This window comes from Rutidosis leptorrhynchoides, chromosome 5 (assembly GCF_046630445.1).
Source record: "Rutidosis leptorrhynchoides isolate AG116_Rl617_1_P2 chromosome 5, CSIRO_AGI_Rlap_v1, whole genome shotgun sequence".
Taxonomy (NCBI): domain Eukaryota; kingdom Viridiplantae; phylum Streptophyta; class Magnoliopsida; order Asterales; family Asteraceae; genus Rutidosis; species Rutidosis leptorrhynchoides.
This window is the reverse complement of record NC_092337.1, coordinates 94,213,104-94,228,500: the sequence shown is the minus strand read 5'-3', so window position 1 is coordinate 94,228,500 and position 15,397 is coordinate 94,213,104. Positions and strand designations below refer to the sequence as shown.

Here is a 15,397-nt window from a genome sequence, read left to right as displayed (position 1 = left end):
GCTTGAACGAGAAAATATTTTGATCAAAATTATTTGTTTTTTTAAAAACCCATTTTCAATGCATTCATTACCATTGAACGTAAAATCCTAGGAATTCACCTGGAATTCATTAGGTCACCTGAACCAAATCGGGTGTCAACCGTAAGAACGGTGGTTGCATAGCATGGTCAAAGACATGACCTTGTGCCAGACCGAAAAATTATAAGGGTGAGCTTTACTATTGCTCCTACAAAGGATAGTAATTGCGTCTGACACGTTATAAGACCATAATTAAAAGCATGTCAGGGGACATTGCCTTAACAGTTGCTTGTTCAACGTTTTCCTTTACAACCGGACGGTAGTTTACCGAAAGGTAATATACGGAGCAAGTATATTGGACGTGTTGCTTTCCCAATACAAGGTTAGTAAGTGGGTGACACAAAACCACAAGTTTTGAGCTAAAAATTTCAAATATGAAACCCACCAAACCCACAAAAAGAATTTGCAAACACCGGTGAAGGGTTATTCCGGAATACTTATCTAGGGTAAAAACTAGATTGAATTTTCAAGAGATCAAATGTTTTCATAAAGATCCAATTTCCTAAATGGATCTAAATTTTATAGTCGTGTGGGACTGTAAACCACATCGTTACTACCATTGTTTATACCGCCGTATAGAAATCACTGATGTACAAAGTGTGAAGAATAAAGAAGTGAATCTAGTATATTTCAAGACTATATTGCTTGAGGACAAGCAACGCTCAAGTGTGGGAATATTTGATAATGCTAAAAACGAACATATATTTCATAGCATTATCCCTCAAGAAAGACAAGCTTTTAGTTGCAATTGTCCTATTTACAAGTGATATTCGTTTAAATAATAAAAGATGAAGACAAAAGACAGATTCGACGAATTGAAGACGCAAACGACCAAAAAGCTCAAAAGTACAAAGTACAATCAAAGAGGTTCAAATTATTGATGAGAAACGTCTCAAAATTACAAGAGTACAAGACGCGAAACGCAAAGTACAAGATATTAAATTATACGCAAGGACGTTCGAAAATCCGGAACCGGGACCAGAGTCAACTCTCAATGCTCGACGCAACGGACTAAAAATTACAAGTCAACTATGCACATAAATATAATATAATATTTAAATAATTCTTATAATTATTTATATATTATATATTATATTATTAAAAACCGTCGGCAGAAAAAACAAAGGCATGTGAGCCTCTCGAGCTGGCCATGCGATCGCATGGCCTTGAAGGGCAAAGCTCATGCGATCGCATGAGCTCCTTTTCCAGCCCACATGCCTATAAAAATTCGCATTCTGGTGAACATCATATATCATCTATCAATATCTCTATCTATATGTAAACGTGTATATATATTTATATTTTAATTTTAATTTTAATTTTAAATCCTAATAATAAGGGTATGTTAGCGAATGTTGTAAGGGTGTAAGTCGAAATTCTGTCCGTGTAACGCTACGCTATTTTTAATCATTGTAAGTTATGTTCAACCTTTTTACATTAATGTCTCGTCGCTAAGTTATTATTATGCTTATTTAAAACGAAGTAATCATGATGTTGGGCTAATTACTAAAATTGGGTAATTGGGCTTTGTACCATAATTGGGGTTTGGACAAAAGAACTACACTTGTGGAAATTAGACTATGGGCTATTAATGGGCTTTATATTTGTTTAACTAAATGATAGTTTGTTAATTTTAATATAAAGATTTACAATTGGACGTCCCAATAAATAACCATATACACTCGATCGGACACGATGGGCGGGGTATTTATATGTATGAATAATAGTTCATTTAACCGGACACGGGAATGGATTAATAGTCACTAGAATTATTAAAACAGGGGTGAAATTATGTACAAGGACACTTGGCATAATTGATAACAAAGTATTAAAACATTGGGTTACACGCAGTCGATAACCTGGTGTAATTATTAAACAAAGTATTAAAACCTTGTTACAGTTTAAGTCCCCAATTAGTTGGAATATTTAACTTCGGGTATAAGAATAATTTGACGAGGACACTCGCACTTTATATTTATGACTGATGGACTGTTATGGACAAAAATCAGACGGACATATTAAATAATCCAGGACAAAGGACAATTAACCCATGAGCATAAAACTAAAATCAACACGTCAAACATCATGATTACGGAAGTTTAAATAAGCATAATTCTTTTATTTCATATTTAATTTCCTTTATTTTATATTTAATTGCACTTCTAATTATCGCACTTTTATTTATTGTCATTGTATTTAATTGCACTTTTAATTAACGCACTTTTTAATTATTGTATTTTATTTCATCGCACTTTTATTTATCGCAATTTCCTTATCGTTATTTACTTTACGCTTTAAATTAAGTTATATTTATTTTTATTATTTTACATTAGGTTTTAACTGCGACTAAAGTTTTTAAAATCGACAAACCGGTCATTAAACGGTAAAAACCCCCCTTTTATAATAATAATATTACTTATTTATATATTTGTATTTTTATAAATTAAAACTAATATAGCGTTAAGCTTTGTTTAAAAGATTCCCTGTGGAACGAACCGGACTTACTAAAAACTACACTACTGTACGATTAGGTACACTGCCTATAAGTGTTGTAGCAAGGTTTAAGTATATCCATTCTTTAAATAAATAAATATCTTGTGTAAAATTGTATCGTATTTAATAGTTTTTCCTAGTAAAATATAAGCTATTTCGTATACACCTCTGCGCACATCAAGTATTTTTGGCGCCGCTGCCGGGGAATCCAATTTTTGCTTAAACGCAGGAAGCGCAACGCTAATATAAAAAAAAAACGCTTTTGTAAAAATACGTTTTAAATATTCGAAAATATAAAAAGAAAAACGAAAATATAAATATTTTTAAGAGTTTGTTAAATATTTAAGTTTTGTAAAATTTCTTTATTTCTATTTTTAGTTTGTAAAAATATAATTTTTATTTAATTTATATAAATATATTATAAATATATAATACAGCAAAACAGAAAAAAAAATATTAAAACTCGAGTCCAGTACTGTAGCAGCCCAGTGTCTGGCCCGAAACCCTAGCCCATGCGATCGCATGGCTGGGTAACTAAGAACTCATGCGATCGCATGAGCTCTGCTGACACGCCACAGTAGACTGCAACCAGCATTAATTACGGAGTTTAATTATATTATTTTTACTTTAACCCTAATTAGGTTTTTTTTTATTATTTAGTTTAGTTTATTTATTTAATTTGTATATTTAGTTTAATTAAATTGTAAAATTAATAGTTTTATAAAATAAATAATATAAAAATAATATTTTTATAAAAATTGTACTTTTTACAACTTTTAGTATATTTTTATTTTGTCTCCTTTTTAATTGTTTTAGCGTAATTTTTATATTTTTCGTTCGTATTTAGTTTTAAGACTTAGTTTTTGCCATAGTTATTTTTATTTCTAGATTTTTAGGTTTTGCCGTAAAATCCCTTAAGTGCTTTTTCTTTAGACTAAGATTTAAGTGCTTTAGAATTTTGCGACACCTTTTTAAGTTTTAGTTCCTTTTTAAGTTATTGTCATTTGGGATATAGTTTTACTTGTAAGCTTTAATATTTTTAGACGCAACTTTTAATTTTTAGTTTTTAGTTCCTTTTTAAGTTTCGACGCGCTACTTTCTTATTTTTATTTTTCGACGCCTTTTACCTATGTATCAATTATCACTCCAATTAGTAATATCAAAATTTATTATTAATGATATGTTTTAAAACAACTTTTTACTGACTCATGTTTGGTGTTTTATCGATTATTTATCAATAAAAATTTAAATTGTTCCAATTGACGGGCTCATAATCTATTCGTTATTATTTAATATTAACGTTTTCGATACAAATGTTATCCTTGATTAATGAGTTATTCATTATAATTGTATTATATATTTGATAAGTATGAATAGTAACATTATCGAATTCTAATTTATACAACTATCGTGCAACACACGAGATTAATAAAAATAAAATTATATATATATATATATATATATATATAGTCATCATAAAGAGGGAAACACTTTTTTGGAGAAAAGTGAGGGGAAGTAATTTTTTTTATCATTTTTAATTTTTTTTTTCTAACATTAAGATCACATGAAAATATGAACAATTAAAAAGACACTTTGTGCCGAATGTTATTATTTTGGCGGAAAAACGTTCGAATAAATAAATGATAACATTCATCGTTAGTAATGTTTTAATTAGAGTTTTTTTCATCGTTTCTTTCATCTTGTGTGAAGTTTTTTTTTCTTCAAGATTTAACCCGATTTAGAGTTTAGGGTTTAGAATTTAGTGTTTAGGTTTAGCCCCAAAACCCAAAAACCTAAATTCTAAACCGTTCGTATTAAAAATTCAATCTAAACACTAATTTCTAAACCACAAACCCTAATTCTACACCTTAACCTTAATTTCTAAACTCTAATTTCTTACCCTTTAAAAATACTTTAATAAATATATGATGCATGTTATTATTTATTTATTCAAGCGTTTTACGATCAAAATAATAACGTTTATCTCCTTCTTAAATTTAATATTTGAAAAAAGAAAATTTCGAAAAGAAAAAAAAAGAAAAAAATTACTTTCCCAGTTCTTGTAGAGAAAATGCTTCCCTAAAACTTACGGAGTATTATCTTACAATAAACTTCTTTCATCTATATTTCCTGCTAGCAATTGAGTAACAATGGCGGTTCCTCTTTCAAACCTTACCGCCAATCTCTTTGTTTCAAAGCTCTGTTTAGGCATTATTCCTTAACAGCATCCATTTTTAACTTTATTTTTTTTCCTATTTGTATTTACATGTCTGGAAGTATATAAAGAACCTCAAAATTTGTTGTTTATCAGGAACGATGACGTTTGGTGAGCAAAATTCGTTATCTCAATCTTATAAACTTTTAGACAAAGCATTCGATTCCGGTATCAATTTCTTCGATTCAGCTGAAATGTAATCATCTGTTGATTTTTCCTATTTATTTTGCTAATTAATTAATCATTACTCGTCGTATTTATTGATGAATTTGATTAATATTGTGTTAATGAAAATGTATTTTTATCAATAGATATTTTAATTATAATCTTCAGGTATCCAGTACCACAGCGTGAAGAAACACAGGGAAGGAGTGAAGAATATTTTGGCCGTTGGATTAGAGATAGAAATATACCTCGTGATCGCGTAGTCTTCGCAACCAAGGTTTTTCTATATTCGTTTTTCTATTTTTTTTCTTTTTTCTTTTTATGTTCGTTGTGTATATGCCCGTTTAATGCATGGTCGTAAAAATCTCCTACTAGGGATTTTGAAGTAGCACGACTAGTCCTGACTTGGCCGCTTTACTTGGTCAAAGTTTTCAAAAGTTCATTTAGTCAGTCAACGTCGGATTTATCAATTTAAAGTTGGATTTGTTCAGTCAAAATCTGTCAAAAATCGTTCATAGTTGGTCAACAAAGCCAAGGTTGGTCAATGTCCGACTAGTCCCGACTAATCTCCGACTTGGTCAATTAGTCTCTACAAGGTCCCAATTAATGCAGGTTAGTGGGCCTTCTGGGCAAATGACTTGGATCCGGGGCGGCCCGACAAGCTTGGATAGCAGAAATATAACGGAGGCTATCGACAATAGGTTAGGTCAAAAAGCTGTATAATTTGACACTTTCCCAGTTTTACAAGAATATGTATAATGTTTGTGTTCGTGTACTTGGGTCGTATAGCTACTAAAATGTCAAGTATGAGTTTTGCTCCTTGTTTTCCTTAGCTCATTATATATAAGAATTCTATACATATAAATATATCGTAATGTGGCTACATCTATTTCTATTCAGTTTTTATTTTCTATACTCTATAATGCATACATTTGTTTATTCCTTAATCCTAGTGATGTTTTTGCATATTGGGGAGCTGATGCAGTTTGCTGCGAGCACAGACTGATTATATTGATCTGTATCAAATCCACTGGCCTGATCGGTTTGTATATCCATTATTACCAAGATTTGTATTTGTATGTGTGCATGTAGATCCAAAAAAAAAAAAAAAATGATATTCTTGATTTGCTTGCAGCTATGTCCCAATGTTTGGAGAAACCGATTATGATCCTACAAGACAGTTTAATCCTGTTAGTTTTGATGAACAACTTGATGCTTTAGGAAGAGCAGTTGATGCTGGTAAGGTTGGTATTCATTTCCCCAAGTATTCATTTGTATGTTGAATCAGCATTGTATAACGCTAACGCGAGGTGACAAAACAATGTGTAGATCAGATTCGTTGGTGTAAGTAATGAAACACCCTATGGGGTCATGAAGTTCCTACAGGCTGCTGAAAATAATCCCTCTTATCCAAGAATTGCGTCTGTTCAGGTGCTGTATTGTAATGCCTGATTTGGGTTTTTATGTTTTGACTCATTTGGGCAGTTGGGTCATACTCTATCAAATAGGTCAGACTTGTTAAGTTCCATTTAGCTAATATTTTATGATCAATTGGGTTGAACGGGCATTTGGGGCAGAAGTCATCTGAAGTTATTTCAAATGCACAAAAACCTTCTAATTTATTATAATAAAAGTTAGTTTGTTAATATAATATATTAGAGTAATAACTATAAAGTATTTGTTTTGAAGTCGATTAATAGGCATTTTGACCCAGTACCCAACCCACGTGATCCACCCGTTTGGCTACCTCTCGTGAAACTGTTTTCATATATGTTTATTTACGCAGAACTCGTACAACTTGCTATGCCGAAATTTTGATTCAGGATTGGCTGAGTGCTGTCATTTGGAGAGGTATTTTTGCCCCGATAACCATTAACGAACGCTTACTCGAACTTTTTTTTTTTTTTTTTTTTTTTTTTTGAAAGGCACCGCTTACTCGAACTTACAAAGACTACTTTGTTGCTGATGGTTCCTTTTGGGTATTCTTTTATTAACTTTTAGGGTTAGTTTATTGGCTTATAGCCCACTGGCAATGGGTTTGCTTTCTGGGAAGTATTTGTTGCATGGTGGTGGTGGTGGTGCTGATGATGCTCGGTTGAATCTTTTTAGAGGAAGGTATTCAGAAGGGGAATCTAGATACAATCTATCTAACCCCATTATTAGAAAATCTACAAAAGTAAATTCTATCTCTTTTATTCTAATGTTAACTTCAATGTTTATGTTTGATACTTTATAACCTCGCAATGTGGTGTGTTTTTATTCAGGGTTGTAAAAGTCCCCCAACTATACGGGATTTCGAAATAGTCCAACTGGTTTCGGGCTTGGCCAATATTTTCCATCAAAGTTGTCAAAATTACAATTTAGTCAAAACTGGTCAAAGTAGGTACAGTCAAAGTCAAAGTTAGCCAACGTCTGACTAGTCGGGATATTCAAGTTCCGAGGATCGGGATGGGAAAATTTTATATATTCGTGGTAGTGCTGTTTGCGAATACTTGCCTTTTGAAAAAATAAAATTCAAAATTTGCAGTCTCAATAAGTACAACAACAACAATACTTGAATGTGATTAAGTTGCAATCAGTGTTAGTTATAGAAGAGTTTATATTTGCATATCATGTCATTTGTATACAGTAATTTAATTTTGTTTGTAACGAGTGGATATTTTGTAAATTTATTATTTCTGGGCTAAACTATAGATTTTTCTTTAGAAATTATACTATATACTAATGACAAAACTATTTCGTTATGAACCTTTTATCGAGTAACTTCAATATAAGTGACGATAATCATGAACTCATTCTTACTTCATTTTGTAATTCAACCAATTATGCAGGCTTACGTTTCCATTGCTGAGCGTTATGGTATCCATCCAGTATCTCTTGCAATTGGTATGTTTTTTATGGTATCTCATGGCACTAGTAAACTTTTTATGGATCGATCTTGAAACATTATGCATACTGTCTTTTTAACTGAAAAGAAAATGGAAATATTATGCAAAAAATGATATATTAATGCACATGTTGTTGTAATTAGTAACCGGGCGTGGGGCCAAAAAAAGGGGAAATTACAACAAAGGGAAATGGTATTAGTGGAATGTAACTATAAACTTGTAACTAAAACTCAAAATGGACTGTGGCATACTTACCTTTGTAAATTTGTTTTTGGTGATTGTTGGCAGCCTTTGTTTTAAGACACCCTCTGGTGACAAGTGCCATTTTTGGAGCTACAAAAATATGGCAACTTGAAGAGGTTGTTAATGCATGTGATGTAAATCTTACTCCAGAAATCATTGCAGACATTAATGAGGTTCACTCAAAGTTTCCTAATCCCTGTTCCTGAGTATATATGGAATTCGTGTTGTTTTTTGTTTTGTTCTTTATTTATTTAGAAACCTTTATCATATGGTCATTTGGCCATACAAGGTTTAACAGATCGTACTTAAAGTCATGACATGCACATCGCATGTCACCCGCGCTTTGCTGTGGAGGTGTCAGGATTACGTTAACGAATAATTTTGTTACGTATATCGGATATCTATTGATTTCAGCAATACGTATGCATTTTATACAATGAATGAGCCATTATATTCCCGATCCGTTTGTCATTAGGGTGTTCATCCTCTTGTGGTTTCAGATGGATTTGGCCTTTTCATAATGTATTTTCTAATTTGTCCTGTACTTTTAAGTGGTGGGTGTCGACTGGTTCAATGTCGTTGAAACGTGTTTCACTCGTACTTTATGTTTGAAAAGGGCTGGATGAGGGGGATGGATGGAATTTTATTAAATTTTGTAGTTTGTGAGCCGGATTTTGGTTTCATTAGTTGTCAGTTCTTGCCTTCCACAGCGCTTTTCGACGATTAATTTCTGGTGAAACTTTTGATTCAAGATGTACACAGACGTGGGTGGTTGATTGTATCAATGGTTCATGTTGTTTGATTAATGTTTCTTTTGATGTTGTTAAAGTTTGATTAAATTGATAATTCATTTTAGTATAAGTAGATCGCATGATAATTCTGTATTACTTGTAACCACTGTTGTAAACGGCGTACGTTGCGTCCGTTGCGACGGCCGTTGCGGCGTTTTGGTGACTAAACCGTTTCGACCCCGTCGCGTTTTTTTATAAGCCGGTCAACGGTCAAAAGTCAAGTCAAATGCAGGAAAAATTGGGTTGACGCCGGTCAAAAGTCAGAAATCGGTTAAAATCGGTCATAAGTCAGTGAAATCAACCAAAATTGACGTAGTTTAGTATTCCATTTTGTATTATATTAACGTTAATAGCAATTATAGGTACAAACTTATCAATGAAGGGTTTTTAGCTCTAAAATATGTGTAAATGTATACTTATATATATAAAAGTCAACGTTAGTCAACATCCGTTTCGACCCCGTTTTTTCCGTTGCGACGTTTTGAGGTCGCTACGGTTTCGACCCCGTCTCGCGTCTTTTTCAACATTGCTTGTAACTCAATTAGATCATTTTTCAATTTAAGGTTCTGTTTTCCTTCTTCAAAAACAATAATGTAATAAAAATAAATGATAACAAGTTTATGAAACGGATGTAGATAGAAAAAAAGCTTGAACAGAAACAAACAAACTAGCTTGTGTTCTTTTATGTTTAGTGTTGTTTGTGTTCGGGGTCGTTTTGTCTCGGTTAGGGTCGTCTCGGTTAGGGTCGTATCGTGTATTTGTAGTTCGTTTCGACTATACTCTTATTTGGATATTTCATTTTTCAATAAAAGACATCTGATTATATAATCAGTGAAATTTGAATCCTTAATTTTGCTTGAAATCTTACAATCACATGTGATTGTCCTGCGTTTTTAATCCTAGTCAATCACATATGATTGTCCCGCATTTTTAATCCTAACCATTGATTATATTATTACAATGGTTGAAATTTAGCCCCTATTTTTTTTTAAGTAAAATTAAGGATGCAAATGAATATTTACTTATATAATTATTGTTATTATTTTTATATAATTATTAAAAAAAAAAAAAAAAAAAACTAAGGAACGCCCCTAGTCTGTACGAGTCCAATATTAAAGAAAAATTAAGCCCGACCCGACCAGGGGTTTTGAGATCACAAGATCCGGCCCGGCGTTTTTCTACTACAGTCTCAATAAAACAAAAATAAAAAATTGGAGTAACATCTAAATCAGTGACACAGTTGGTGAACTTGGTGGCCTGTTCTTCAAACAGGAAGCGGATCGATTTTGTTATTAGCCGCATAGAAAAAAATTGAACGCAACATTGTGCTAACTGCTAAGTAATATTTGTTTTTAATTTAACTTCGTGATTATACATTGTTAATTAATTATTAATAATTAATTTAATTTAACAATGATCTCTTTTATCTTATTCCATTTTTCATTATTACAAATTTCTGTATTTTATTGGACGGATGGATGAAATACGCGGTGTTTATTTGGATTGATTCTTCTATTTCTATAAATATATTTTTATTTTATTTATATGTACGTGTTTTGTTATTTTCTCTTATTAAGATTCCATATAAAAATAATATTTCTGTGTATTTTTGTCCACACCGCTTTCAAATTCTCCATTGTTGTCGTATTCCGTTAACATTCCTTTGGATTCTTCGTTTTCTGTTGCTGAAATTTGTCAAGGTTTTTAACATGGCGATCAATATCATCAATGACGGAGATCGATCGCCTCGAATTATATTGCGTGAACCTACCGGATCAACAGCCGAGGTTCGTTACGTTTTCTCTTCGTTAATGTTTATCTGCATATATATAATATATATGTATTGTTTCATTACAGAGTTTTTATTTGCACGAATTGTGTATATCTAGTTATTTATTTTGATTCCGTTTAAACTGTAGTTGATGGTTTGGTGATCAATTAGCATTGTTGTAATGATTGTAGGAATTGTAAAAGTTACATTTGAAATTATAACGAATAAAATAAAATTATATATTGTTTGAATTATCCGATGATTAAATTAATTGTTCGTTAATTGTAATGAAATACTGCTTGGATGTATCTCAATCGAATGAGCCTGATTAAATCAATGTTTTATCATTATTCATTTTAGGTGCTCTTGTATGGAGGTCAGGTTGTGTCGTGGAAGAACGAGCGGCGCGAGGAGATACTTTTCCTGAGCAGTAAGGTGAATCGGTTATATATTTTAAAGTTTAATATCTGTGCATCTCAAATTTGTTACTTATTTGAAGATTGTTTGATGTTAGTCACAATAATGGGTACAAAGTAGAGATATATATTATATCCGTTAATATGTGAGGTTATACTTTGTTTTGCAGGCTGTTTCAAAACCACCTAAACCTGTAAGAGGAGGCATACCAATTTGCTTTCCTCAGGTTAGCATTTAAAGGTGCATTATACCATATTTATTCTTTTATAATGTTGTAATTAAAAATTTTTATTAACTGGAATTTGCACATATAGGTTGCAAATTTTGGTACACTAGAGCAGCATGGATTTGCGAGGAACAGATTATGGGCTGTAGATGAAGATCCTTCGCCTTTGCCTCCAGCTAACAATCAATCAATGGTAGATCTTGTATTGAAATCAACAGAAGACGATCTGCATACATGGCCATACAGGTATTCGCATGATTTATAATAAATATTTGATTAGTTTTGGGTTTTTAGTCTTTTAATTTAGTTGGAGTTTTATACCGAACGGTGTGGAATATGCTGAAACTCATTTGTATGTTTTTTTCTAGATTTGAGTTTCGGCTACGAGTTAGTATTGGTCCAAACAAGCTCACACTGATTCCTCGTGTGAGAAATGTTGATAGCAAGACGTTCTCGTTTACTGTTATGCTGCGTAATTATTTTTCTGTTTCAGATGTCAGGTTTGTCTCATTTAACTTTGTGGTTACTCTTTTAAATTGATCATACAAAATGAATTATCGCAAACTATAATAACTGCTGGCCATTACATTAAATTCCCTACAAAACACCTTATTTTCGAAAGGTTTTATGATGCAAGTTTAATATGCAGTGAAGTACGTGTTGAGGGGCTGGAGACACTCGATTATTTAGACAATTTATCAAAGAGAGAAAGGTACACAGAGCAGGCAGATGCCATTACCTTTGATGATGAAGTAAGATTTTTTATCCATTATTTTTTAATTTTGGAATGTTCTTATTAGAGCTTGCATGTTAAACAGTTTTGGCCCAATTTCAGAAATTGTTAACCCTTATAGATCTATTCAATGAGTTAATCTTAAAGATTAACTGAAAAATGCAACATTTGTAACCAGTTGAAACTCATCTTGAATGTTTTCAGAGTTATTTGAAATTCAAAATCCTTCGAATATTTTTTATTGTAAAAGTTATTGTTTTTGTAATTATATTTAATAAATTACTTATATATTATTTATGTACTTCTGAAAGAAATTACTACGAAATAAGTTTGTTGGTTGGTCCAATCCAAATCGACCCACTCATTTTACCACCCCTAGTCCATATGATGGGTAGCTGCTTTGAGCATATCTTGTTATATTTTTAGATTGATCGAGTGTACTTGAGCACACCTACTAAGATTGCTGTAATAGACCACGAGAGGAAGAGGACAATTGTCGTGCGTAAAGAAGGCTTGGTTGATGCAGGTTTCTCATCATATTTTCATTCCAAAATTAATCTGTTAACTTGTTTTTCAAAATTGTGTTGTAACTTGTTATCATGACGTGCACTTTTTAGTCGTGTGGAATCCTTGGGACAAAAAGGCAAAGGCGATTCCAGATTTGGGTGACGAAGACTACAAAACCATGTTATGCTTGGATGCTGCAGCTATTGAAAATCCGATAACTTTAAAACCTGGTGAAGAGTGGAAAGGTCGTCAAGAGTTGTGTATCGTGTCCTCGAGTTATTTCAGCGGACAGCTGGATCCACGCAAGGTTCTTTGTGGCTTACGCTAATACCAAGTTTTTATTTTTTATTTTTATATAATTAATTTATGATTTATGATTGCTGTGCTGACTTGCATATGGCTTTGGTATTAGTATTTTTTAGAGATTATATATATAGTTCTACTATCTGATATATTTTTTTCTATTTAATGAACGTGAATGTTGCATTTTTGTCAGCAGCTGATCCACTAAATAACTCTTGACAACATAACTGGCTTAATTAAATTGAAAGCACTCTCTGTTTTGGATTAATTTAAGTGAATGTAATTTTTTTATTTTATTACAAGTGCAATAAAAGAAAATTAAATATTTGGAGTATATTTTTATGTGTATATATAAAACTGGATAGTGTTGTTGTATCTTCTTGTCTCCAACTACTGGCAGCATTCTCTGAGTCAGGACCATTTTTTTATTGTATGGCCAACTACCATGAATAATGTGCCTAAAACAATTTTTAAAACTAACCTTGTGTTGCAGTATAAGTGGTAGTGGTCTCACATTTTTTGTTAAAGGTCAGGAGTTCGACTCCCGAAAACTACAACATTACACACAAGGTTATTCCTTGATCTTGAAATCCACCCAAGGTCGCCTTTCGCACATTGTGTTGCGAGAGCAGCGGGGAAGGGTGTTTAACCGACAATACTCTTGGATTAGTCCGAGCTTTTTCCAGGGCAGCAGTTAGAGGCGGGTTATGCAACTGCGGGAGATGATCGTGTGGTGGTTAGTCCCCCTGGGTGATCCCAAATTGTCATTCAAGATAAGAAAAGCAATATTTAAAGCTATAGCTTAGCCCCGTGAGTTGTTGGAGAGCGACACCGGATCAAATCATCTCAAAATGTCAATTGAAAAAGATAATCAAGAATTGACCCACAAACAGTTTGCTCAAATCATGAAACATCTTCTAAGTTGATGAACGGGCACAACCACATTTGTACTTACAAAACTACTCTAACGTTTGTAGGGACCCAAAAGATGGGCACAACTTCATTCGTACTTACAAAACCAACGTTTGTAAGGACCCAAAAGGCTTGTTGAAGTACTGGGAGTGGGGCTCGTCCCTTACCCCGTTTCCATCGTGACGTTGTCCCCTCTCTCACCCTCGTTGCCGGTGACCGTCGACTGAGTTTCGTTGCCTAGGCGATGGTCGTTTCCACCTTTTTTCTTTCATTTTTGTTTTTCATTCTCCTTTTTTTTCCTCTTGATTTGTTTGATTTTTGCTCTGCAAAGTTGTTCAGAAGAGTTGTACAACTTTTTTTCTCTCTCTCTCTCTTTTTTTTTTTTTTTTTTTTTTTCATTCTCCTTTTCTTTTGATTTGTTTGATTTTTACTCTACAAAAAAGTAAATAAGAAGGGGTGTAGGAATCTTATTTTAAACAAAGAAAAAAAGTTAATGAAGTTAAAGAAAAAGTTAATAAAATATGTTTTTTAGGATTGCAGTTGTACCTGAGTGGTAGTGGCCTGCCTCTAACACACTTGAGGTCAGGAGTTCGACTCCACTTCAGGGCAACAATTAATGCAATTCTATCCCTGCCATGTAAGGATTCCCACATTGTGTTGGGGGTAAAGGGGAGGGGGGTTTTACTTAGTCGTGCCCTTGGATCGGTTCAAGGTTTCCTCCCAGGCAGCGATAGGGGGTGGGTTAATATCACTGCATCGACATAGTCAAAACGGGAGATGATCGCAACGGGTGGTTAAGTCCCCCTCGGGTGATCCCAAATTCGCTGTTCTAAAAAAATAAAATAAAAAAATTTATGTTTTTTTATAAAGAGTTAGTAAAATATACTGTATATGATTTTGGGGCCGAAAATGATTTACTCGGTAAAGTTTATTCCAATTTAATAGTCTACAGATAAAAAATACACAGTTTAAGAAAAAGTGACTGATACATGTAATTTTTGTCTACTTTTCAGTTTTACCTTACTTTTACTTGCATTTTTGTATAACTTAAATAAAGTAAGGTTATAAAAGTATTTTAACCAATTATTCTTATCTATTTATCGAAGTGGACTATTAATTTGTAACAAACAAAAAAGAAAACCAGGACTATCTAATTGAGACGAAGGGAGTAGTTTTTTATTTTTTTTATTTTATAAAATAAGTTTATTAAATGTTGTTCTTTATAAAAATATATTCTATTTTGACGGAATTTATTTTGTTTATTTAATTTTATTTGTTAATCTATCAACTAGATTTAAACATTAAATTATTTTAATCTATTGAATATACTAAATTAGAAAAGCTAACTTACACTAAACTGTCACACATTTCACTCTCTACTTTTTCAGACACACCGTGTCACCAAGGACATACTAACTGACTTGAGTCACCACTCCTCACATTACTTTTAGTAGGAGTGTGATACTTTATGAGAAAGCGTTTGAATTGTTTTATGAAGGTATTACAGAGTATGGGAAAATCATTTAGCAAATGACTTGAGAGCTCGAATTGATAGTGTAATCTATGAGGTCAACAAAAGTCAATGTTGTGTTAGTTAAGTGCTCACGACTAGAATTATGGGTTAAATCAGTTAAACCTATCGAAGTCACATAATT

The 15,397-nt window shown here is 32.6% G+C and overlaps 1 protein-coding gene and 1 pseudogene across 1 annotated transcript; both read left to right on the top strand.

Annotated features, from left to right (window-relative positions):
• Positions 1–4,682: 4,682 nt before the first annotated feature.
• LOC139850493 (uncharacterized) lies at positions 4,683–8,293 on the top strand (annotated as a pseudogene).
• A 2,190-nt stretch (positions 8,294–10,483) lies between these two features.
• Positions 10,484–13,012, top strand: LOC139846826 (putative glucose-6-phosphate 1-epimerase). The gene is made up of 8 exons (XM_071836360.1): positions 10,484–10,660; positions 11,005–11,079; positions 11,231–11,287; positions 11,376–11,533; positions 11,656–11,787; positions 11,937–12,039; positions 12,447–12,546; positions 12,638–13,012. The coding sequence occupies exons 1-8, from the start codon at positions 10,583–10,585 to the stop codon at positions 12,853–12,855; spliced, it is 921 nt and encodes a 306-aa protein (XP_071692461.1). The 5' UTR covers positions 10,484–10,582; the 3' UTR covers positions 12,856–13,012.
• The last annotated feature ends 2,385 nt before the right edge of the window (positions 13,013–15,397 follow it).

What these genes read in the sequence shown, in the direction of transcription:
- LOC139846826 (XM_071836360.1), top strand. Translation starts at nt 10,583, where the DNA reads ATGGCGATCAATATCATCAATGACGGAGATCGATCGCCTCGAATTATA. An exon ending in TTTTCTGTTTCAGATGTCAG is followed by an intron (nt 11,788 to 11,936) that starts GTTTGTCTCATT and finishes TTTAATATGCAG; the next exon opens with TGAAGTACGTGTTGAGGGGC. An exon ending in AGAAGGCTTGGTTGATGCAG is followed by an intron (nt 12,547 to 12,637) that starts GTTTCTCATCAT and finishes TGCACTTTTTAG; the next exon opens with TCGTGTGGAATCCTTGGGAC.